The following is a 25,709-nucleotide window of genomic DNA, read 5'->3' as shown; positions in this document are numbered from 1 at the left end:
GTTATCCAAATTCAGCTCAGCAATAAACCGGAACCCAAAGGGTTTTATGAATAAGTAGATTGTTTATGATGACTACTCTCCAAAAACATGTTCCTTAGGTTAAAAATAACTCATTCGTTTAAGTGCATATTTAGGTGTAAATTACTACTGATGTTTTTTTATGCTGTGACATCATACATCTTCACATACAGTAGTTTATGGTTGTGCTATATTTTATTTTGAAAGTACTAACCGGAAGAGCCACGTTCTGTTGGCTCACTTGACTGCCGTTGAGGCTAACCAGTCAGTCTAGCCTGTCAACAACACTGCAACCTGAGACGGGATAGCCACTCATTTGGCTAGCTAAGTAAACCAGCTAACTTAGCTGCTCTGCTAGCGTCTGTATAAACCAACTGTTGCGTCTCGTAATCATTTTTCTAAGTTGGCTGGATATTTTTTGCTGTTTTAAAGTTATTTCGACACGAGGGGGAGAAAGAAAAACTGGCTTTACCGTTTGGTAAGTTGTCTCCAGTCCGGATCAAAGACAGGTTCAGTCAGTGTTTCCATTTTGTGAGTTCTTGAGTTGTTAGCTCAGCGTTGCTAGCCAGCAAGCTGTTGATACGTTTGTCTTTCTTCTCATTTGTAGTCCGTGGTAATTACTGAACAACTCTACGTTTGCTCCGGCTGCTCCGTGCTCATTCACTGTTCGCGCACGTTTTTATTGTGTATTAAATGGCATCCTCCTTTTTCTGAGCAGGCCAGCTCAGGTCTTTGGTTGAACTGGACCCGTGCACTGTCCACGATTGTTGAGGTGAGCAGACAGGAAGAGATAACACTTGTTGCTAATCATGGACTGAGACTGAATCATGGGACAAAATAAACTAATACAGACTATTTGATTCATAAAAAAGCAGCCATTGTTGTTAAGTTGTAGATTAACCACAAGATGTGATCTGTATGAACATATCTTAATGAGCTGCATTGTCTGTAGTTATATTCTATCTAATACTATTTACATGGTAATAATACTTAAATCTTCTGAATCAGGTATTTTTTATTATTGTTAGATGATAATGTCACAGACAGTCTTGACTCTTCATGGAGTCTTTGTGGCTTTAGATGTTTCATTGTCACATTGCATTGTAATTTAAAGCTTTGTTTCACACTATGCGAGAACTCACCTGACACAGACTTCTTCTTTTAGTTGTTAGTACATCAAATGACACAACGGAAGGAAATTTCCTCTGTAAAACTGGCTGAACCAGATTAAAGACTTGGTATCTTTTGCTATTAACAGTCAGGGTCAAAACACAACAAACACTGCTGGCTTAACCTATGCCCTACTGTTCTGTATGCACTTCCGGCAAGGAATCGAAGAAATATGTTGTACATTTTCTTAAAACTGCCTCCTAAATGTATTGGGACTCAGTATAAGTACTTGTCATGTCATACACATCTCTGAACTTTTCGACTTTTATGTTTTTGTGGTTTTCATTAATGAGCCGTCCTGCCTTGGTTTAAGCTAGTGTAAGGCAGACGTTTCCCTGATCCCCGCTACGCTTCTCAACCCACCATCACAGTCAAATGTTTAGCATTCCATCTTGGCGAAGGCGTTTCCTGTCAGCAACTAAAGTTAATGTTTTCATCTTTTAAATCTCTTTTCCTCAAGCTCAAGCCTCCACATTCTCTCAGTAGTGTTCTGTTTCCTTGTCTTTCCATTTTCTATATTTGTAGAGTTTTTTAAATAAGTTTTAAATAATAGGAAGGGCTGCTATGGCGTCGGCCAGTAGATGTAAATAATGAGCCGCACAGAAAAAGCGTTTGAGGATGTGCTTGACTCTGAAAAGAACAGCAAACAGCAGTGTTTACTCTATTTATAGTTCCAACGTTCACAGATTGCATTTACATAGATAGTAAATTGTGTGTGAGCGAAGGTGGGTGAGAAGGGATCGAGCACATTATGCAGATATGAGAAAAAGTAAACACAGAGAAGAGCTGTGTCATTGTCTTTGCTTGTGCATTTTGTTGTGTTTTATGTCCGGGCATATGTCATTAGCTAAAATGCGTGGGCGTGACTTTGTTTATTCTAGTCTGTGTCAGTGTAAACATTATCTGTTTACTCTGTATGATGGCGTGAGAACATGCACGGAGATGCATTTGGACAGCTCCATTGTAGCTGTGATTTCTCTACCGTGGCCTCAAGCACAGCAGTCTTGGACAAGTAAAAAGCTTGTGTGCTTTGCTGACATGTGTCTTCTTCTTAGGCTCCTTCACCGCCCTTCTCCTGTGTGATATGACATCGCGGCTTGCTTACAACAAAAGCCCAAGCTCCACAGCAGACGGTTGACGTCTGGTCAGGTAGGGTATGCTGGGATTATTATATATTAATATATAGATTATTATATTTTGAGCCAGCATGTCATTATTTCAAACAGAACTTGGTGTGTGCAAAGCAGCTCAACACAGCAACATGTGGAAAGCATTATCAGTTGTGAAGAAGGAGCCTCTTAAAGAGCTAGCACTGAAGCACTTCCGTATCTTCATTATCACTGTAGAAACAACAGATAAAAATGATTATCACCGCAGTGTGTCAGAACGAAGTTAGCTGATCTCTGATTCTAATTTAGCTCTATACCTCCTTTAAGTTTAGCTTAAAGTGAACTTGAAAGTCCGTTAAGAGTGTAGCTTAATCCATAATGGCAGTGTGGTGTGAGTTTGCAGAGGAGCCAGCATTCACTGTCGAACACACATATTCTTGTGTCACAGCATGAAAAAGAAAACAATGACTTTGTACAGTTGTCCAGCCCATCCTTGTCTCATACTTTAAAGGTATGCAGTCGTACTGCACCAGTCATTCAACTCAGTGATGCACATTTTACAAGTTTATTTGATAGATTATGACACATTATGCCGAACGCAAATGCGTAGCGTGGATAATGGATATGGTCAATGGTATTACACTGCCTCAGTCAATGTCAAATAAATGTATTAAGTGTACTGAATCCAGGCTATGTTATGTTAAATTATCTACCACATTACCAAAGTACAAAACACAGTTGGTCACAACGAAGTAGCACAAACAATAGTCCACAGAAGTCATAAATAGCAACTTCCCATATATTTTCAGCAGTTGAAGGTTATGGTATTATGCATGTTTAGTTTGTGTAATCTGTGTTTTATGTTCTGTCAAGTAATTCATTAATGAATATGTAAATATTTCATCTTAAATGATGACCTAAATAATTGTATTTTTAGTGTTTAACCTCATTAATTCTTCAGACTTAATTCTGAACTTCTCATGGCTCGGTTCTGTTCATTTCCCAGCAAGCCATGACAGTGTGACAGCTTGTCAAACCCCTAAAACTAATGCGGCTGAGTAAAGTTCAGATGGCATTATTTATTTTTATTGGTTTTTCTGTTTTATCAAGATGTGAATGTGAATGACAAGAAGAATAACTGATTGATGCTAACAGGACTCAGTGTTTTCTTTTTAACTGGCCTGCCTGTGACACGAAGGACTATAAAAGTGCTCTAATGAAAGGCACTCCCAAGACAAAGTCCACGTTATTAGCTAGATATGGTAGCGAGACTGCTTTAACGCTAAGTATGAGTGCGATTTTGCAGTATTTAGTGCTGTTGTTGATGATCACAATGTTCTTTTTCTATGTACTTGAAAAAGGTGCTGTTAAAAGGATGGCTGCCCAGGTGGAGGTTCAAACTGGGGAGGTAGGGAGGACAGCGGCAGGTGGACGACTTCACTTGAGTCCCCTGACTGACTCCAGCAATAAGAGCCTCAACGAGATAACGTCAATCAGTCAGTCCCGTGTCATTGCATCAGAACCGAACAAACCTGTCCCAAGCCCAAAGCCACGGCTCACTCCTAAACCCTTTGCTGTGGAGAAAAATCTAACTATTAAGCCCATTCTTGCCCCTAAGCCCCTAACCAAACCCAGACCACAGTCCACTCATCTTGCTGGATATAAACTAGAGCTACCAATCAGTCCAAAACCACAGCAACCAGCTGCCAGTGACAAAATTAAGCCAGTCTCGACAAACCCCAGCCGACCTGCCCCTACCTCCTTTAAAACATATGATAAGTTAAACACTGGACAAACAACCAAGCCAATAGCCCAACCCTTTAAACCAGCCCCTCCTCTTGACCCTGGAGACCCCAGCAAGAGGCAGAAACATGGTGCAACAAGCTTGACCTATTCCAGGAGCCTTAAAACACTTCAAGCAGCAGAGTGGTCTGGAACCACTAACAAGGAAGTTGAGAAGGACCAAAAAGCACTGGGCAAAAGTGGAAACACTATTACCAGAGCCAAGTCTATGGGTTTTCTCGTTCTGGTAGGGCAAGAGGAAGAAGAAAAAGCTCAGCCTGAAGTATCTGTGCCACGGCGACCCCAGACCAGAGCCTCTAGGCCCAGACCTGTATCAGCCATTTTCCCTGACAGTGTAAGTAAGACAGAAATACCAGTACCTACTCCTCGCTGGGGGAGGCGGCCCCTTTCAGCTGACCTCACGTCCAAGTTTGAATCAATTGGGCTTTCACTACACCGTCCAAAAACGGATACTAAGGAGAACACCCCAGAGGAGGATACACTACTACAGAAGAGAGAACAAGACAACCCCCCTAAGCGTACCACACTACAAAGTCCTGATGGCATAGCTGATACTGTCCTCTCAGAAACGGCTGTGAAAGACACTGAGGAAGATAAGCGTGGGGTTAGCATTAAGTCACGAATCAGTCTTCTCCTCGATTCATCGTCCTCTCCTGGGGCAGGTCCCACAGGCCAAGGGTCAGATCTTCATTCTCCAGTGCAGCCGGTTCTCGAAACAGAACCAGCAGTTGGAGTTAAGCAGCTCATCAAGCAGCTGACAGTTGATACGACTCCAACTCAGAGCCCTGTCGCGAAACCAGTACTGAAGCCACGCCCCTTACTCCTTGACCTAACCAAAAGGTAAGCTGCTCTTAAAGTCCATTGGTTTGCTTTATTTGGTGTCTTTGTCCAGGAGTCCCATTGTCATGCATGGCTTTTGTGTGTGTGATGTATGTTCATCAGGTTTTCATCTGAGAAGTCACCAGACCTAGTTCCCCTCACTGAAGGAGCAGACCGCCATGAGATCAGCAAAGATCCTCAGAGGAGGGTAAGAGAGGGACTGAGCTGTGTAGGACACGATTTCTGTTGAGTTCAGGGTATGTTTAGCAGGCAAATGAGAATAACAAAGAGAAACTATTACTGCTCAGTGCTTGGAAACGCATTTAAACGCATTTTTTTGTCATCACTTGCCAAAATAAAATCCAAGGCACATAACAAAATGTAGAAAACTAAAATTGTATGTCTGCCTATACACAATGTTTTTACACTGTAGATGTAGTCATAAATATACATTCAAGAGCGTTTACAGTTTCTGTGCCGCAAAGCCTGTCTGCATTCAGAACACAATTTCCATAGAGGAAATGGGGCATTGCAGCAAAAGGGATTGCCACCACAGATGTACAAAGCTGTGGAACCTAAGACGGCAGAAACATTAATCATCCCCAGTGGCTGTCAGTTATGAAATACAGAGAAGAGATCACTGGGAAAAGGTCAATACAGAGAGGCTTTGATTACCACCTCTGCACCACACCCACTGTTATGAGGCCAAGGGGATACCTTTTGTGTGCCGAGAGTTGTTCAGTCAATCACTCCAACTCCTTTGTGTGCTGTATTTTCACCTGTTCTGTTGTCAAGTTTCTTTGCCGTCATTTCTTGTTTTACGGAAGTAGAAAGTACTTTGTTGTAGACAGAAAAGCATTTGAAACGGATAAGCAGACTTGGATCATGCATTAATGACTTAAAATTTATGAGTACATCTCTTAATTTTCTCAGGCTGAAGAGCCAAGTCTCACTCCCAATGATCAGAAGACATTTTTGGATTTAAAAGATTCCCAAGAGCAACTCAAAAAGGCCCCCACACGCGAAGGGCTCGAGGCAGGACAGACATCTGCTGCTACTTCCAAGGAAAGAGGTCCTGCTGGTGAAGTACAGACAGTGCGAGCATCATTGTTCGAAAATGTCGTGGAAAGGCACAGTGTGCTGATGATGGAAGACATCAGTATGGACAAGGATTTTCTCAGCAGCCCCTCATTTAAGAAGGGAGATATAGAAGATGAGGGAACTCTAGTCACTGCCACCTACAGAGAGCCTCTATCTCCCTCAAGTCCTACAAGGGTGCGACCCGCCTTTGATACCGTGCAGGCAGTCGAAGAGAACAGGGTAGTGAGTGAGAGCGTCCCATCAGCTCAGCGAGAGGATAAGGCCATGACGCTCCGCTCCAGACGTTCAGAAGGCAGCAGGCCAGTTGCGGATAAAACTGATACTGCTCAAGGACAGACAGCTTTGTCGATGATGCCAGAGAGGCAACCACGAATTCTCAGAGTAGGAGGTTTACAGAAGTGGGCCACAGGTCTTGACCAAGGAGCAAGTATGGAGACGGGGATGTTGAAGGATTCACAAAGGGAAGAACAAGTATCTTTGGATAAAGACAGAGACAGGCAGAGAGCGGCTGAGCAGGATGATGTTGCTGCTAAACGTTTGAAAATGCTACAACCAGAAGAACAGTCGAGACCTAAGGCAACATACTTTGCTTTGACAGGGCAAATGCATGACCCAGTTTCTCCAGGAGATGTAAGAAGAAGCATTGTTGACACAACTGTGCCTTTTGATGATTTGTTTCTGGGTGGCTCACAAGGGAAGGTTCTTCCAATAAAGAGGAGTCCATCATTGGATGAAACTTTTGGAAAAACCTCTCAAGAGCAAGTTGTAGAGTTGATGACAAGGAGCCACATGTCACCCAGGGAGATCCGAACAACATCAGACGGAAGGATGAAAGAAGAAATAATAGACGCTGAGAAGAAAAGAGAGACAGAAAGACGCAAGGCTAAAATGAACGAGCTTGAAAGGGAAAAACAGAAACAGCTCGAAATAGAGAAACAAGCGCATTTAGAATTTGCACGAATGAAGGAGAGGGAGATGCAAAGAGAATTCGAAAGGCAAAGACAGAGAGCCTTTGAAAAGGAGAAACAAGAATTTGAGGAGAAACAGCGTGCACTGGAAAGACAAAAACAGATTGAGCTTGAAAAACAGAAACTGCAAGATTTGGAGAGGGAAAAACTGAGAGAGTTAGAAAGAGAGAAACAGCAGCTTCTCGAAAAAGAAAAACAACGAGAACTGGAGAGACAGAGAGAGTTTGAAAGACAGAAACAGAGAGAATTGGAGCGAGAGCGGCAGCGGCTTCTTGAGAGAGAGAAACAACGAGAACTGGAGAGACAGAAAGAGATTGAAAGACAGCTTGAAAGGGAAAGACAGCTTGAAAAGGAGAGGCAGCGAGAACTGGACAAGCAGAGACAGCTATTTGAGAAACAGAAAATGGAGGAGCTGGAGAGACAACGGCTCTTAGAGATTCAAAAACAGAAAGAAAAGGAGAGGCAGCAGATCCTCGAACTTGAGAAACACAGGCAGAGAGAGAAGGCAGAGAGAGAAGAAGCAGAGAAAATAAGACAGATGGCATTAGAGCAGGAAATGTTAAGAATGAGAGAGCTTGAAAAAGAGAAGGAAAGACAAAAGCAGATGGAGAAGGAGCATCAGAAAGAGATTGAGAAGGAAAGACAGAGAGAGCTGGAAAAACAGAGGCAGAGAGATTTAGATAGACAGAGACAGTTAGACATTGAAAGACAGGAATTAGAAAAACAGAGACTGAGACAACAAGAACAGGAGAGGGAAAAACAGAGGATGGAGGAGAGAATTAAAGAGATGGAGAGACAGCGCTTAGAGTTTCAGAAACAGAAAGAAAAGGAGAGGCAGCAGATCCTCGAACTTGAGAAACACAGGCAGAGAGAGAAGGCAGAGAGAGAAGAAGCAGAGAAAATAAGACAGATGGCATTAGAACAGGAAATGTTAAGAATGAGAGAGCTTGAAAAAGAGAAGGAAAGACAAAAGCAGATGGAGAAGGAGCGTCAGAAAGAGATTGAGAAGGAAAGGCAGAGACAGCTGGAAAAACAGAGGCAGAGAGATTTAGATAGACAGAGACAGTTAGACATTGAAAGACAGGAATTAGAAAAACAGAGACTGAGACAACAAGAACAGGAGAAGGAAAAACAGAGGATGCTGGAGAGACTTAAAGAGATGGAGAGACAGCGCTTGGAGTTTGAAAAGCAAAAGCAAGCGGAGAGGGACAGATTACAAAATTTGGAGCTTGAGAAACACAGACTGAAGGAAAAGATGGAAAGAGAGGAGGCAGAGAAATTACAAGAGGCAGAGAAAATGAGACACATCGCCAGACAACAAGAAGCAGAGAGACGGAGACTGAAAGAAGAGCAGGAGAGGCTGAGGTTGGAGTCGTCACCTCTCAGGCCTAAAGTTGTAGATGTGGACTCTATTCTCAGAAATGACCAGTTGTCTAAACCTCCTCCTCAACGCAGTGACTTTGCAACACGCTGGAAGGAGCCGTACAAACCTGGCATCGACTCCTTCACATCTCAAGCACCGCTCTTCCCTAACAAAGACTTGTTTCACGTGTCTAGTGTTCAGGGAGGAGATGCTGAGTTTGGGGCTAAGTTAGTGCTTACACCCGAAAGAGATGTTAGCTGGAAGGTACCAGCACAGACTTCTATAGTATGGACAACGTCCCCTCAGGACCCATGGGAGCTGCTGCCTGTCGAGATGTCTGTGGACAAACCTGTGCCTGAACCCAGAAAACCTACAAACAATCCCAGCCCAGACCAGCTCCTCCTCAGGCAGGAGGAACGCATCCTGAATCCACAGAGGCCCCGGCCTACTGTCCTGGATGACCCATTCCAATTAGGTCCCTTTTCTGGGACAGAGACAAACACTAGTAACTCTCTCGGTGGACTCCCAAGCAGCACTCCTGCAGAGCTGAACTGGCTTCCTAGAGAGTTACAGCCTCAAGAGAGCGGGAGCGATGCCCAGAGCCACAGGAGATCACAGGGATCTCAGGTGAGCGAGCCGGAGATAAATAATTAATTTAAAGCGGAAAAAGGTTACGTTCTATCCCATGTATTCTTTTCAACCTGTTTGGGTGTCTCTAAATCTTCTCTTTTTTCTTTAAAAATTAATATGAAGGATTAAAACAAGTAGACATGGTGCTATTAAAATACGGACATACACTGATCAGCCATAACAGTATGACCTTGAAAAACGTAAAATAATTTCTCAGACATCTGTTTTATTAGTAGTCTTGTATGTAGCCAGGATGAACGTGAACGTGTACAAACTGTCACGAGTTAACATTCAAGTATTAAACTATTAAAAAGTGTCATAACTTGAACTTCTGCTTGATGAAATAATTTGATAAATGATGGTCTCTCCCTCTCATCTAAATATTGATTTAACTAAAACGGTTCTCATTTCCTGATTAACTGGTTCTGCTAGATTGAAAGTAGTTCAAATGAATGGCAAATATTACTGTTCATTGAACTGAACATTGCTTCTTATTTTTCATGGAAAAAATGTAGTACATTTTTTAATTAAATTATTATGGCTATATGATGGTTTCTTGTAGATGTATAATACACTGCCCAGCATGAGCAGCTTTCAGGGGTGTAGTAGGTGATGCAGATGAGGTTTTAATTTTGGGCCCTCATGTTTTCAGGAGCTGAACAGGACGCGGTCTCGCAGTGTGTCACGTCGATCAGCTCCTTCAGGTAGTGCACTGGAGGGAAGCCTTTCCAGGATGAGGAGTCGCAGCGCCCACAGAGAGCAGAACCGTCGCAGCTTGGTGAGTCAGCCTGCAGCTCAGTCTGAGCGACACAAAATCTGCCTGGCCGTAACTCAGTGAGATTTAAAACTGCTGGCCAAGTCGTTGCGTCAGTTAGATGACTGGCTGTGAGCCCATGATTACAAATGACGGCTTTCATTTGGACTACTTCTCACACAGATCTGCTGAGACAGGGAAAGAAATCTGCAATTGAGCATGTGTACCTGCATATGTCTGTCGTGCTTTTACAGCAGACAGTAGTGGAATGCAGTTTACTTCCTGCTGGGCTCAGGTAGTGAAGACTGGGTGACTAATGTTGAAGGCACGGGAGACCTAGACTCACCTCCGCCCTTCCAACAATACATTGTACGGAAGTGTACTTTCTTTGGCCTGTTATTCAGGGTTGGATCAGACAAATGGTTAATAAGTACATGTTGTTGCTGCTCATTTATCAGAAAACTGTCAGCACAGCTCAGTGAAACCTGTAAAGTGAGAGGGCTTGTAATGGTCATGCGGCCAAGCAGACATGTAATATTTGTGTCACTGTGTTCCTCCATGCTGATTAGTTACATCTTTTATTTGTAGCTTTTAACTGTGTAGTTCACATGAGTATTTTCCTATCCAATAAAATGGATAAACAAATGCATGCCTGTGCATTTGCAACTGTACACACAGAGCTCATTACATTCAAGCATGAACAGTGTTATCAGCTGTAGGGTTTGGTTGAGTCGGCTCTTTGTCACTGAGACTTTAATTGTAGGGTCAGGTTGAAGGCCTGCACTATGAACCCAGAAGTACAGCTCGTTGTGTCTTGCTAAGATATCACACAGCTCAGATTAAATGACCGTTCACTACCACCATCTAGTGGTGGTGTCGCTGCTTGTAAATGACACGCGTCCAGCTGTCTTGAGTTGTTCCTTGTTGCTATTTACACTGCTTGTGTGTGTGTTTTGGTTAAAGTTCGGCTCTGCTTTTAAAGTTAGCGGTACTGGGCCTAATTACAATAGTTTAGCCAGGCGAAAGAATACACACCGTTACACACTGATGTGCACCAGATGTTATAGCTCAGAAAACATTTCACCGACCAGAGGATTTGATTTGATTAGAGTCGATGTTCTCCCAAATGTTAAAAACAAAAAGACAAAAGATGGAATAAAATAATGGGATGGGAAGTTAAATATTGTGTTTATGTTACACTCCTTCCTCTCATTGTTACAATGTGTGAGTATGCAGCACTGATCAGCCATAATGTTATGATAACTGACAGGTGAAATGAACAATACTGATTATCTAGCAAGTGAACATTTTCCCCTAAAGTTTATGTGTGAGAAATGGATAGGTGGACGGATTTGAATGACTTTGACAAAGGCCACGTTTTGATAGCTAGGCAAATCTCCAAAATTGCAGCTCTTGTGGGGTGTTCCCGGTCTGCAGAAGGTACTAACTATCAAAAGCAGTGGGGAGTTAAGGGTGCCCCGTGGGGTCCGATCCGACACATGAATCGCCAACGCGTCGAGGCACGTGGCCATCAGAACTGGGCCATGGAGTACTTTAAGGTGGTGGCCTGGTCTGATGAAACATGCTTTCCTTTGCATCATGTGAATGGCCAGGTTCATCTCTTAACCCGGGGTACACATGACACCTGGATGCATTATGAGAAGAAGGCAATCCTGTGGAGGCAGTATGACCTGCCATTTCATGTGGATGTTACTGTGACACGTTCCACCTGTCTAAGCACTGTTGCAAACCATGCACAACCATTTGTCAAAACACTATTCCTTGATGGCTATGGTCTGTCTCAGCAAGATAATGTGCCCCACCACAAAGCAAAAATGTTTCTGAAGGTGCTGACTTGGCCTCCAAAGTCCCCAGATCTCAATCCTAGTAGCATGTGTGGGATGTACTGAACAAACGAGTCCAATCCATCGAGGCCCCACCTCACAACTTGCATGACTTAAAGGATCTGCTACTAACATCTTATTGCAAGTTACCACAGCACACTTTGAGAGGTTTAGCGGAGTCCATGCCTCAACAGGTCAAGGCTGTTTTGGTTAGAAAAGGGGTGGGTTACACAGTATTAGGGTGGTGTGCATAGTGTTGCGCAGTGTTGCCTCTGTCAGTAAGACACTTTGGTACTACTATATGATACAGAGCAAATGTCCCTGTGATCATATCTTTACTACAGACATTTATATTTCCAACACTTGCCATGTGCATTTGCCAAAGTCATGAATAAATGGCTAGAAGATGTTTTTCTAAGAAAGCATGTGGTCTATAAATCTGGTTGAAAAGCTGACCGTGGGATGATGGAAGCATCCTCTGACTCACAGAGATGAGATGGTAGTTGTGTGGTGATGTCACTGGTTTGAAATCGGGGGTCTGAGGAAGGCGAGAGCAGCAGAGCAGAGATGGGCACCGGACTGAGAGCTGCGTTGTACATATGGTCATGCTGTCTTACTCCATACTGCCTCTGGGTAAGCGATGGCTCTTATCACAGATGTTTCTATATAAGCTGTCTTCTTACTTACATAATGCTGCATGTACATGAGGTAGGCGCTCTAGAATGGAAGATGCTAGGAACAGTAGCTATATCATGCACTATCCTTCATATAGTTGCTGGCTGAGTTTCAGGCCAGTACCGCACACGGACTGATGAGGTCAGAATATAGGAAGTGATGAGCAGCTATGAGTCACTTCCCTGTAGATGATGTCAAGTTTCTGCAGGATGACTATTATGAAAATGAGGGAGCAGTACAATGCAAAGTAATTTGTTTATTTTTTCATTTTAAGTTTTGTTATTTATCATCACTTCTTTCTTTTAAAATCAATTGTGGGAATACTATGAAGCATATTATCCAATCTAGTAGTGCGTGTTTGATGATTAATTATTCTGAAAACTAGTCACTACATATTGACATCTGGATAATTTGAAAACGGTTTGAAGGAGGTTTGTAAATTATAGTTTTTATTTTGTGTATTTTAATGCCTTGTCTTGTCCAACCAAGAGTCCAAAACAATTGTATTTGCTGTGATATAAATCAAAGAAATCCAGCAAATCCTTTTGTTTAATAACCAGGAACCAGCATATATTGTGCTTAACTAATGGTTTATATGATATGCTGCTTATAATATATTATTTTACACAGTTGTTCAATTTTCTGTGGATTCAAAGTTTGATATATGGACTTATTGTTTCAATGGTAATGTTGAGGATGCTGTCAACTTGAAAATTTACATTTTAACTTGTTACAGAAGGAAAACTGAATGTGTTAGCATCTCAGTAAGCCTTGACAATAAGCCACAGTGTGCAAAAGTGGGATCTTCCCTAAGTGGAATCCGGCCAGAATACACTATTGCTTTTGGAGGTTATATCTGCCATGAAAAACATCTATTTTGATGAAAAAAGTTGTTGAAATTATAAAAAAGAGAAAGGAAGATTATTAATTTGTAATGGCCGCAATTATTTTACCACCCAGGCCTTAAGATGTAAAATATCAACAAATAAAGTAACCAAGCTTTTTTGAGCTTTGATTTTCCTTAACAGACTATTCCAGGAAGAGGCAGCCATTTTGAGTCCAAGGAGCATGTGAGAGCAGTCAGTTTGTGTGGTGTTGGAAAATTGAGAACCTCACAGCGTTTCAAAGAGATGTTGATCAGATAACCTGCAGGGGGCATATGTGGACAGAGATTCAGCTTTTATGAGCCCCTTTGTCCCAGTGTTTTTACAGGTTAACTCTCTGAAGTGTGTCTCAGAGTGGCTTTATGTATGGTACTAGTTCACTGTTTAAACTGACAGCACGTGTCAGGAAGGATTGTAGCCTGCCCTGATGTTTGCATGAGTCTGACTCTGAATGAGATTTAAACAAACATACTCCTGCCTGTTGTGATTCTTGCTCTTGACTGCATTGTGCTGACAAACTGGTTGATAAGTACAGGCTCACTTCACGAGTAGAGACAACCCTGTCTTTTCACTCTTTTCTGTCATGCATGTATAATTCGTCTATTTAGATTTTATATATATATAGTGTGTGTTGTGCTCTTTCCTGTCATGTTGTGTCACCCCCACTTTCTCTCTCCAGCTTTCTCTTTTTGGTTTGAATGGAGATGTTGTGGCCACAAGTATTATTTTCTCTTTCTGTTCTTTCATTCTTCATTTGCAATTCTGGCTGTGTCACTTCACTTTCTTTCTCTGAAAGTAAATCAGGCTGGAGTGACAGAGCACCGCAGAACATATATTACCCTCCCCTTTCCACCGGCTCTGAATCAGGGACCTCCCATTCTCGCTCTCTCTCTCTATTTCTCTCTGAATCCGTCCCACACTCCCTCTCTCCTCCCAGTTTCTCCTTGACGGTGAGTGCTATAGCGCTGACTACAGACAGCAGCACTGCTGACGCATTTTCTCCTACCTGCCCATACCTGCAGGAAAAGGCCAGGAGAGAAAAATTTTCTTCCTCTGGTTCTGACTTCTTTACCCAGCACTGTCCTCTGTTTGGCACTGCATTGGTTTCCCTCTGGAGTGACTTCAGCAGCTTTCCTTTTGCCACCAGCTGTCCTGCACCATTTCTCCTTGCAGCCTTTTGCCAGAAGATAGTACTAATCACTGGGGATGTAGCCTTGTTGGATTTTTCCACCTGGAATCTGAGCCTTGTCTTTGGACAAAACCGATCAACATCAGCGCTGGGACAGGCGACGGGTCGGCTGTAATTGGGCTCGGTTCATTCGTCACACCTGGAGGATTGTCAGAGGTGTCACAGAGCACTGTGCATGTTGAATGTGGTGCCGAACAGATGGTATGCTGAGGATGTGATTTAGTCATTATTCTTGGTCATTCCTGTTCTTGAGAATTCTGAGTAGTACTTTGTGTACTTGAAGCTAGAGAACATGTCTGAGAAACCTGTTGGAAGACTACGCAGCAGTTTTTCCGGCCGTCTCATGGAGTAGCACCCTGCATAACTAATATTAAGTGCTGGACTTTTGTAACCTTTACATGCCTTGTGCCAGGCGTATCATAGCAAACATATCTTGGGAGCATCAAAATAGACTTTAGAAAGCTTCACAATTCACTTAAGGCCGCCAGACTGGAGCCTTTGGCAGTGATGAGTTGAAACAAGAGTCCTGACGGCTCCAGTGGGACTGCACTGCTGAAAGGCCATTTAGAAGTGAAACTGGGGAGAGTCTGTCAGAGACCGACTGGCGTTATCTGTGCTGCAGTGCCGTGAGCAACAGACACCGGCAGTATCATCACGTTAAACTAGCTGAGTTCTGTTGTTCTCTCTGTCACCTTCCTCACTGCTGCAGTATTGACCCTGCAACATACGTCAGTGAATACCTAGGACACCATCCCTGGACATCTCTCCAGCACAACTAGACTCTAATGACTCCCGGCTTCTGTCATAATAAAAGTCACAGCTGAGCTCGCAGGCTCTACACAGACACAGCAGGTCTTGACAGGAGCGGGTTGTAATGGAGTATCTCGGGGACAAGCTGTCAGTGGCTCACTCTCAGGTGTCAGGATGGGTGGGGAACGTTCGGCGCTCCTTTCACGGGGCAATCAGCTTTTTGTCCAGCTCGGTGGAGAGGGGAGGCAGGGGAGAAGACGGGACAGGGGACTTCAAGAGGACCAATTCCCTGCGCTCCCTGGCCTCCCGCAGCAGGGAGTCCATCCGCAGATTCTCTCTGCGTAGCCAGCAACGTCTGTCCTTACGCAGACGCACAGCACCCAACACCCCCACTGCTGTAAGACAACACACTCGCATTGAAAGTACAAACCCATTTTTTTCCCACATAAATACAGGTCAGGATTGTTAGTTTGTCTGTCGGAGTTAAATAAAGAGCAAGTGGAATTCAAGTCATTTTGCAGCAATGTCCAGGCCACTTTATTAGCTGCTGCACCTTCATAAACTATTTGGTTTCTAGCCAAACATGTCAACAACTCATCCATCTGTTGTATTATGCACAGCCCTGCTGCTTCTCATCTGTCTCTATGCTTTCATCACATATGTATCTTATATTATCCTTGGCACACTGTGAACATTGTCTCGCTTGGTTTTAGTAGTTATTCTAGTGCTGCTTCAGCCCTTGAAAATACACAAATATGGGTTTTTTGGTTTCTTGTTGCTTGCCTACACCCTGACATCTAGCCTGGTCTTTGTGCCAGATAGATTTAGAAAACCAAGAGGGATATCACTACCTTGCAGTGATTGTTTCCCGTTTTAAGTTAACGCCTGTTTGTTCAACTGCTGCACAACTCCTCATGAGTCACAACTCCCAGTGATAAGCAGTGTTTTTATGACGTCCGTGTGGCTGCCATGTCTTCGTTAGTTTTAGACATCAGTTTCAGAGTGCTGTTGTGGTCTCTGAGAGGAGCATGCCTCTCTACCAGTAAGTGGATGACTGACAGTAAGAGGTCAGTATGGTTGAATGTGATGGACAGTTTCCCAAGAAAGCCATAAATGCATGAAGGCAGTCCAAGGAAATACTGTGACCACCCATTTTCCATTTGTCCCTGAGCACAGAAACTGCTTGTAGTCTCTGAGCTGTTGTTTGTAAGCCCTGCCACATTTACACATGCTGGTTTAGTTTTGCATCCTGTCAGAATTGTCTCTGTTGTAGCTCTGATGTGTCTGGCCACAGCTAAGTGTAAGGTATTGGGCTGTATTGAATAGCCTTTGATGTTATTATAGGTGATACTATGCTAAGTGACCGTAATATCAGAAATGAAGCAAAATAGCTGCAATGCTAGCAGTCAGTATCTAGTTGACCAGAGAGCAGTTCATAATATTTTTAAGTTATATTTTAGACCTCCCATTTTGACAGCGACTCTTTGAACCTCTTTATCCGCACTCTTAGTAAATACCAGGATAACTGCAGTATTCTAGTGTACAAAGCTGAATTTTGATATCAGATAGTCTCAAATGACTATTTAAGTTCTGACTTGGATTGTATTTCATATCAGATGTTGTGTGCATGTAAACTGCCAACTGTTCATGTCGAGCAGGTTCGGGACTCATCCACGTGGTGTCATGACTTCTGGATACATGTCGATACAAGTGGTAAACATGCGGAGGCCAACACTTTACCAAGTGGCGTCGCACCTGAACATAGTAAATCTTATTTTTCGCACGGAGGAAAATAAGTTTGCAGCCAGTATCAGTGACACAACACGAAAAGAGAAATCAACACAAATCTTTGAATAATTTGGGATTAAGACATTCAGGGAGCATTGTCAGAAGAAACCAATCAGAGCCAATTGTTCCCCTTCCCCTCCACATGACCAAGACACTGATATAGCTCCTGATGGCAAGCGTGCACTTATCATGGCAGCTGTACTACCATTGTTGTGACCTGATAAGAAGACAGGACCGTCTATTAGAAATATATGAGTTTTACTAAAACATGTACTCTAAAACACCAATAGATGATGATAACAAAAATGTGTAACAGCAGTGTGCCATCATACTAGTGACATTAATCTGTACAGTTAAGTGACAAGCACTTGACCTTAAACAATCATCATATTGGCAAAAACAAGGAAAACAAACCCCAGACTGAGAGTAATCCTTTGAGTCAGGTTCAGTGCACTGTGAGCGAAAATCTTAAGCCAAGTCAGGTTTTTACATTCTTGCCCTCTGTTCTTACTAGAACTTACTTGCTTTGTACAGTGTCGAGCCCTTGTCTTTATGCACCACTTGTGTAATGAAAGAACAGCAGCACTGTACGGTTTGCCCAGTTATTCTTAATGTAAGCCCTCTGACATGCGCCTGCAATGCCCATTTACTGACATGAGATTAGTACTCACGGGAGCAGTTGTTTTGAATATCAGCAGGATATTTATATTGATTACTGCAGTGAGCATGAGTGCGCACAGAGCATATTTTCCCACTCCGCCCTACGCTGTATGTGTGGTGACGTACAATGTCAGCTTTGATGGTTGTTAATAGACTTGCAGTGTATGAGACGGTCCTGTCTCATCCTGTTTATAACCTGGAGAAGATTATGTATCAGTTATGAGCTATTTCACTTTCATAGCAGTGTTAGCTACAGTCTTGAAGTAGGTAAACACTGTAGCTGAGATGTTTATGGTAACAGTGATGCTGAGATGGAGATTCAACAGCGTACAACTGGGTTATAAACCTGTATAATGTCAGCACAGTTATTACATCTACAGCAGTGTACACTGATCAGGCATAACATTATGACCTAACATTATGTCCTAATATTGTGTAGGTCTCTCTTGTGTCTCCAAAACAGTTGAGACTCATCAGAGAATGGCCTTCTGAGGGTGTCCTGTGGTATCTGGCGACAGAATGTTGTTAGTGGGGGTCATTGGGTCCTATGGGTTTCAGGGGAGGGGCGTCTGTGGATCATCCCACAGATACTTGATCAGTTTGGGATCCAGTGAATTTGGAGGCCAGGTCAACACCTTGTGCTGTTTTTCATGTTTTTCGTGTGTGTGCCTGTGTGCCAGGCTGCATCCTGCTGGGGATGGCTGCTGCCATCAAGGAGTCATGGGGGTGCCTGGTCTGGTCTCGGTGGGTGGTACATGTCTAAGTAATAATGGCAGGTATCCCAGCAGAACATTATATCATCACAAGATAGACAATGTTATTTACTTCTAACAGTAGTTTTAATGTTGCGGCTGATCAGTGTATTTACTGCCTATCCAACTGTTGAGAACAGAGCAAACCACAGACTGTCATGTGGATTATGTGCAGCAGTCAGCCTTCAGTTCATTATCAAGTAGACATTTCCAAGGCTTTCCTCCAACGCCTTCCTCCACAGATTGTCAGTCAGACCTATTTAGTGATCAGCCCTTTCTCTCCTTTATCCTTCCATTCATCCGCTCTTTGTTGTGTTGTTTCCCTCGACACACCCTTCCTGACTAGGGGAAGCTGGCAATTGCTAATGTTATTAAGGAAAAACTATAAATCATTGCTACTGGACCTGTTGGTTCAGTAGGCTTCCTTTATCGACAGTACTTTCCATGTTTGTGGTCCATGGCATAGGCTGCACCTGTGAGTATCCATTCTGCAAAACAAGTTGATAATCTTAGTTCTTAAAAGTTGTTATTTATTTTAGTTTTTTAGCCAATACATCTAATCAGACATGACATATAACAGGCAGTGAATACCTAGGACTTATAACATGAGCCTGAGTGAGGCTATAAGGGGCTTTGCAGCCTGCCATAAGTAGTGGCTGTATAATGGAGCCTCTCTCCAACATGTTCCAGCAAAGGCTATGCTGATCAGATGAGGGTGCGTCCTGGGCGTGTTTTAGGTTGAGCAACACACGGAAATATAGGATTGGAATTTTTAGCACCAGGATTTTACGAGGTCTACTTTAAAGTCTCTGCCAATTCTTATAGCAACGTGTAGAAGAGGGAGGATGACATAATACAAACAACAACATCTGGAACTGAACTTGTTGCACTCCTCTGTTGTACACGCATAAAGAGACGGAGCTGGTCGAAGCTTTAACTGTATGAAGGCTGATGATTTCAAAATTCAGAAACCGCATGTGTGCATTGACTTATCCTTCTGTTGATTCTGTGAATTACCACTCAGATGTGTGTGTGCATTTGAGGCTAAGTGGTGTGACCCTGTGATGTCAGCTTGAAAAGTGTGCATGCTGTAAATCCTTGAGAAGAGGTTGAACTGAAGTGCTTTCTCAGGTGCAGGGAGCATTGTTGAATGCTATTTTCACTGTTCTCTCTTTCTTGTCTTCCTGTCCGGCATCACAGATGAATGATGGCGTGACCTTTTCTCACTCTTTTCAGTAATTTTATGCTCCCTCAATCAACTCATGCACTTTCTCTGCGCTTTTTTTGCAGCACTCTTGTATCTGTCACGTACACAAAGAAAACAAGGAACACATTCATGAAACTCTAAGAATGAACTCTCTGATCTGCAGTCAGCGCTCATGTAAACATCACTATTAAGCTGTTCTCATAGTCAAGGAACCTGGCCAATTACAGAGCCAGGTGTATCGCATTTCTTTGTCCAGCCCTTGGGCAACATCTGAGGACAGAAGGATTTTCTATTGTTTTTCTCCTATATAGGCCAGGGTTATCAGTTCATGTGCGGGCGTGCCTCTGTGAGCACTGTGTGGTTTTGAGACAGTATGTTCCCTGTACCAGCCTCATTAAAAGAGGCATGGTTCAGTAGGCAGCAAACACACACTCAATCAACCACCAAGCCATCTCCCTCTTTGTCCCCAGCTCTGGTCCTGTCTCCATTAACTCATCCCTTCACCTTCCATTATCCTTCTTACGACTGCTGGCTGCTCAAGCTCAACAAGCTGAACGCTGCTCAGTAACAGCAGTGATACCATTTAACCAACTACTACACTTTTATTGTCTACTTTAATGTGTTGTCTTTGTCACATAAACAGAAATTGGACCACATACCGAACTGAAGCGGACCAAAATAGTTATCAGTCTGTAACGTAACTCAGACCCAGTTTGACTCCTCGTCATTCTTGAGTTAACTCCCTTCTCCCTCTTGCCTCCAGGTGCAGCAGAAGCAAAGTGGTGAAGACGAAGAGACTCGTGCTCGAGAGACTGACAGTCAGTATGGGACCTGGGAGACAGGACTGCACACTGATGACAGGTAACATACAGTATACAGACTCCAGTGTTGTAGTTCAATGTTGACAAGAGAGTTTACTAGAGTTAAGTAGTTGATGATTACTGGATTGTAATGATACTGGATTAAACCTTGACACGAACACATTACTTTATTGATCTGTGAAAGAAAGCACGGTGGAGCTCTGAAGTAAAATTAAAATGATTCAGTCAAAATATGAATATATTTATATATATTTGTTATATTGGAATTCATTCATTTTCACTAGTGCACTGAATGAACTGGTAGGTGAGAGTATATTTTACAGCACTTTATCATCAGTGATCAGATGTGAGATAAAGAATTGTGTCCATACTGTAGAATAAACGATCATTTAGTATTATATAATCTTTTAAAGACGATTCCCTGGAAAGGTCCAAACAATAATTAATCCTAATGTAGCTAGAGTCTAATGATGACGGATGGCTAGAATGCTAGAATGCTAAAATGCAGAAATAACCGCAGCACTACCACAGACGGACTCTTCTTCTGACAGGAGTTACAATCTATTCTGCCCTCCTGTGGTCAAAACATGATATCACAACATTGGGAGGAAGGAAGAATAATTTAGTTCAATCAAACATATAATACAAATGATATTTTTTCTATATCTGTCATGGTGACAAGAAAGGACTGCAGCCTGTTTTTAGGTGTGCCCTCTAAATCACAGCTTCCTATAGTCTTGACAGAAACAAAAGAGAAGCTATGACTCAGACTCTGCTTTATTGTAACTGTGGTCACCTCAGCCACACAGCTGTTTTCAGGAATGTTTCAAAACATATTTTTTTCTTATTATTTTTTTTCGTGTATGGCAGCCTGACTCCTGCCACTCCCAGTTCAGAAAGCAATCTCAGCCCTTCACCAAGGAAGCCCAGTCCTTCTCACACGTCTGGAGATCATGCCTCACAGCCTGAAACTGACACTCTGGATGGCCTCACTCCCTTGACCTCATCTGAGCCGCTCCCTTTTCCTGATGTAAGTGTTATCTGAGTCAACTGCAGCTGTGTTCTGTTGGAAACTTTCACCACATGTACCAATCTGTAATGTCTCATGTTCTTATTTTGTTTCTAAGATGACCACATCTGGGTCAGTAGATCCTGATCAATAACTAGGTTTTCATATTGTATCAAATATGTGTCGAGCTGTATTCTTGATTAGGGTCAATGTTAACATGTTGTGTGATGGATTTCCATTTTGTGTTGTCAGACACCAACTACTCTGTTAGACACTAGCGCTCTCCGCTCTAAAGCCCAGCTGGGGAAGAAACGGGCCCCTCGAACACGACCCTCCAGGGCTCCACGTCAGAATGTAGCTCAGACAGAGAGGGATGGAGGAACCACTGAGGACTGGCTTTACAAAGACTCCACAGGTTTATACTTCCTTTATATTTATATATAATTATATTAATATTCTTTATGTTTAGTTTCATCTTTACACCAAACAAGACCAGGTAATGTTCCCCACATGTGAGGGGTGGGCATACACCTATTAGCCGGGGGGGGGTATATTAGGCAGCAAGTGAACATTTTGTCTTCAGAGTTGATGTGAAAGAATTTGAGTGACTTTGATAAGTGCCAAACTGTCAGAGCGTTTCCAAACCTGCAGCTCTTGAGTGGGGTCCCCAGACTGCAGTGGTCAGTACCAATCAAAAGTGAAACGGTAACAGGGTTATGGGCGACCAAAGCACACTGATGCACATGAGGAGTGAAGGGTGGCCCATGTGCCAATCAAATAGACGAGCTCTTGTAGCTCCAACTGCTGAAAACGTTAATGTTGGTGTCAGGACATGCAGTGGATCACAGTTTGTTGTGCATGGAATTAAGTAGCCGGAGACCAGTCAGGTTGACCATGTTGACCCTTGTCCTCTGCTGAAACTATCTGCAGTGGACACGTGAGAAGTAGAACGGGAGCATAGAAAATGATCTGATAAATCATATTTTCTTTTATATCATGTGGATGATTGAGTGCATGTCAGTCACTTATGTGGGAACATACGGCACCGGGATGCACTGGACATGCCTTTGCTGTTGCCATGCCAGTGTTCTTCTTCAACACTGTTTAGATACATATCACAGTTACATCAACATAAATGCCAGGACGCAGGTTTCCCTGAAGAACATTGGATTGTAATGAGATCATCAAAGTTATTCACTTCACTGGTTGGCGGTTTTAATATTGTGGCTGATCACTGTAGATCATTTAACTTTCGTTAAGTATTTACACAACATTGCTAGACACCTGGCATTCATTAAAGTTCTGCTAAAATGCTTTGGTCCGCTTGTGGGGAATTTGTGACTGCCCCTCTTTGAGGGAGGGCATTTAGGGGAAAGTCCTGAACCTTTTAGTGGAAAGCACCCGATAATTTGTGTTCTCCCTATGACAGAGGCAAAGGCTCAGAGTAAAGACGATGACTCAGACTCTGAGGAGCAGACCAGAAGAGCTGATGCTGGCACTGCTGTTGCCTCGCAGCCACAGAGGATCGCCCTGTTCCCTGGCATGGACCCTTCAGCTTTAAAAGTGAGCCAGCATCTATTCTTCCACCACACACCATCACTGTTCTGCTGTTCTTTCATTACACCACTCCTGATGCAGTCATTAGTACCTAAAAAATCTAATAACTAATGTCTCACTTGTTCCTAGGCCCACCTGAAGAAGCGGGGAGACTCTGACAATCAAACTGATGGACTTAGTCCCTCTCCTTCCCAGCTGTCTCGCTCTCCCAAGTCCACTTTCCCCCCACGGGGAGCACTGGTGCTGCCCCCACCTGGAGGGAAAGAAAATGGGTGAGCAGCAGCAGTCGTAAATTCATCATATATGACATCACATTGTTTACCTCGACAACTGTCTGCTTAGCTTCTGCTGTCTCTTATATTTGTAGTGAGGAGGACTCGCCCCAGTGGTTGAAAGAGCTCAAGTCCAAGAAGCGCTTGAGTCAATATGAAAATGAAACCTAATTAGTGAGGTAAGTTTCTGAGTTTTCTCTATGTCTGTATTTTAAAAGTAAAACTCATCAATATCTGACACCTCTTCTCCTTATTCTCCCTTAAGGTTGCCTTAACAGATGAATCTGTATGAAACAGAGGCCTTAACGTTTGACCCAGAGAAGAAGAGGGGGTGAATCTACAGCTGCTGATGTTTTTTTTTGGTTTGTTTTTTTCCCCCCATTTCTTTTTTTGTTCTCTTCCCATCTGGGTTGATAAATGTGCATGGTGCCTTTTTTTTTAAAGAAGAGTCTTTGTCTTACGGAAAAAGAAAAACGAGCAAGGAGTAAAAACATCAGGCTGCTCCGCTTCATCCATTTCATGCTTGAAGGTGTGGAAGCTCTCCTGCGTCAGGAGGGACTACTTCACATGGACACTTTAATAGGGACCAGGAGGAGTTGGGGAAAAGGAAAACAGACAGTTATTGGCGATGATATCCTGTCGGGCCGCATTTCAGGAAACTTTTGGGACCACAATGCCTCTTTATCCTGGATGTGTTTCATCGCGTGCTGGACAACAATCCAGCCAATCCTGTACAACATGTTTGTTTCCTCACTCAACTAATATGTATATGTTGGCTTCATTGGCCAGATTTATATGTTATTATCTGCAGAGGTTGTTGATAGGAGTCATTCGAGCATTGCCATAGGATAACATTTCAGACACTAATGATTTTTTGAATATAGAGAACAAATCACCACTGACTTGATTGTCAGTGGGAGTGTGTATCATGTTAGAAACTGTAATCAGGAGATGTTATATTTGTACTATCGACGATTTAACAAAGACAGAGAGCTAGTTTTGGAAGAAGAAAAAAAAGATGCATCACTACAATGGAGGCTCCATAGCCTTTTACTTTGATACACTCCACAATCTAACGGTGTCACAGCTGCTGCATACTGTATATGTTTTTGTCTTTGTGGAAGAGGGACAGGGGGACTTTTGGACTTCACGTCCGTCAATCATGCACACTTCTAATCAGCACAAATACACTCCTCAACCTTATGAAATCACCCTGTCTACCCTCCTGTAATAAACTGAACGATTGTAGCTGTAAGCATCCAGTATAAGCCATACTTTCACCTTGCAGCCCTCACACACTCCTTGACAGTGTTTTCACCATCGAATGTGCAATTTTCTCTTTCTATCCTCCCCCATTACATGTGCACAATCTTGACATGAGGCTTTGTTCTATCTGACAGGGTCAGAGTGCCGGGGTGTTGGCTTGCACTACTCCAGCGGAGGAATGGTTCACTCACTAAACTCTTTAAATGACCCTTTATTGCTCCAAACAAATGTGAACATTTGCACCTGCTTTTTACAGATCAACTGTATCTTTCCTCTTCACATTTGCCACTCACCCTTTTACTCTGTGCTTCTCTAAAGCACATTTGTCACTCGATGCACTACAGCACTGACCTCTGCCCCCTCTCGTCGGCCATGTCTTGTCCTCTACTGTCGGCCTACTCATGCAATGCAAGCGAATGTGTTGACGGAGGCTTCGGAGTGACTGTCCCTGGTTTCTATGTACATGGATGTTTTATTTTGTCATAAAATTTGAGGGTTTATTTTTTATGTCCTTCTTTGTCCAGTTTTTTTTATTTGAAAGTAAAGATGTATATTGCACTGTGTTGTACTGGCCAGTGTCCTAAACTGAATAAATTCTTAATAAATTTTACTTGACTTGAGCTACAGTCTCTGGTGTTTCTATTGTGAATGTTAAAAAGCAACATTTTCTGGGTATTTCTTGAAATTAATTAAGTCACTAAGATGAAAGTCTTATTTAACAAAGCAAGCTCTGTTCTGACAGGCTGATAAAGAGGGCCTGCTCCATCCTGGCCTGTCCCCTGGACAACTCCTCACCTGACTGCTGGGACCTTAGGTAGCCCGCAGTGCAAGAAGGAGATCTATTGGGGGTCCTTCGTCCCAACAGCAGACAGACTCTTAAATGTTAGCGTATCTTAGCACTGCTGCTGAGATCCCTACACACTTAAAATACCACCTATATCCTCCATATCCTCGTATTTTTTATTTATCATGTCATGGTATCATTTGTTTTTCTCATGAGAAATACTATTGGAGTTTATTAATGGTTTTGATTATGTCCACAGTACAGTATATTCAACCTCCACTGCTGTGTGTTTTTTTTCACTTAATGTTATTTATTTAACTTTGGCTCGTTTTCAGCCTTGGTACAGTGACTGTAAATATGTATACCTTCAGTATATTTTATTTTATATTTTTTTGTATCATACTTTCCCCACAAAGAGAAAAGTGCGAGAAACTTTTGTGTGTTTGAGATTGGGTTTAGTCTGAGAGTGTGTTTGTGTGTGTTTGTGCTGAGCGGGGCTGTTTGCTGAATCCTCTT

General features: G+C 42.8%; 1 protein-coding gene across 2 annotated transcripts; it reads left to right on the top strand.

Moving 5' to 3' along the window:
• The first annotated feature begins 227 nt into the window (after positions 1–227).
• On the top strand, positions 228–25,029 carry LOC311493492 (uncharacterized protein). Of its 2 annotated transcripts, XM_084552181.1 has the most exons (14): positions 228–496; positions 737–790; positions 2,244–2,337; positions 3,659–4,940; positions 5,043–5,127; positions 5,853–8,978; positions 9,634–9,759; positions 20,248–20,345; positions 21,176–21,335; positions 21,567–21,729; positions 22,744–22,877; positions 23,001–23,143; positions 23,239–23,322; positions 23,409–25,029. In XM_084552181.1, exons 4-13 carry the CDS (start codon positions 3,673–3,675, stop codon positions 23,312–23,314), a joined length of 5,379 nt encoding a protein of 1,792 aa, XP_084408307.1. In that variant the 5' UTR covers positions 228–496; positions 737–790; positions 2,244–2,337; positions 3,659–3,672; the 3' UTR covers positions 23,315–23,322; positions 23,409–25,029. The 2 variants fall into 2 exon arrangements, with proteins under 2 accessions (XP_084408307.1, XP_084408308.1); XM_084552182.1 differs by lacking the exon at positions 737–790.
• The last annotated feature ends 680 nt before the right edge of the window (positions 25,030–25,709 follow it).

The sequence above is a fragment of the Chelon labrosus genome, assembly GCF_963514085.1.
Source record: "Chelon labrosus genome assembly, chromosome: 9".
Classification (NCBI taxonomy): Eukaryota; Metazoa; Chordata; class Actinopteri; order Mugiliformes; family Mugilidae; genus Chelon; species Chelon labrosus.
This window is presented reverse-complemented; position numbering and strand designations above follow the sequence as displayed.

Excerpts from the sequence above, each read along its gene's own strand:
- LOC311493492 (XM_084552182.1), top strand. The coding sequence starts at position 3,673 with ATGGCTGCCCAGGTGGAGGTTCAAACTGGGGAGGTAGGGAGGACAGCG. Across the intron at positions 4,941-5,042 it reads CTCCTTGACCTAACCAAAAG|GTTTTCATCTGAGAAGTCAC; the intron begins GTAAGCTGCTCT and ends TATGTTCATCAG. Across the intron at positions 8,979-9,633 it reads GGAGATCACAGGGATCTCAG|GAGCTGAACAGGACGCGGTC; the intron begins GTGAGCGAGCCG and ends TCATGTTTTCAG.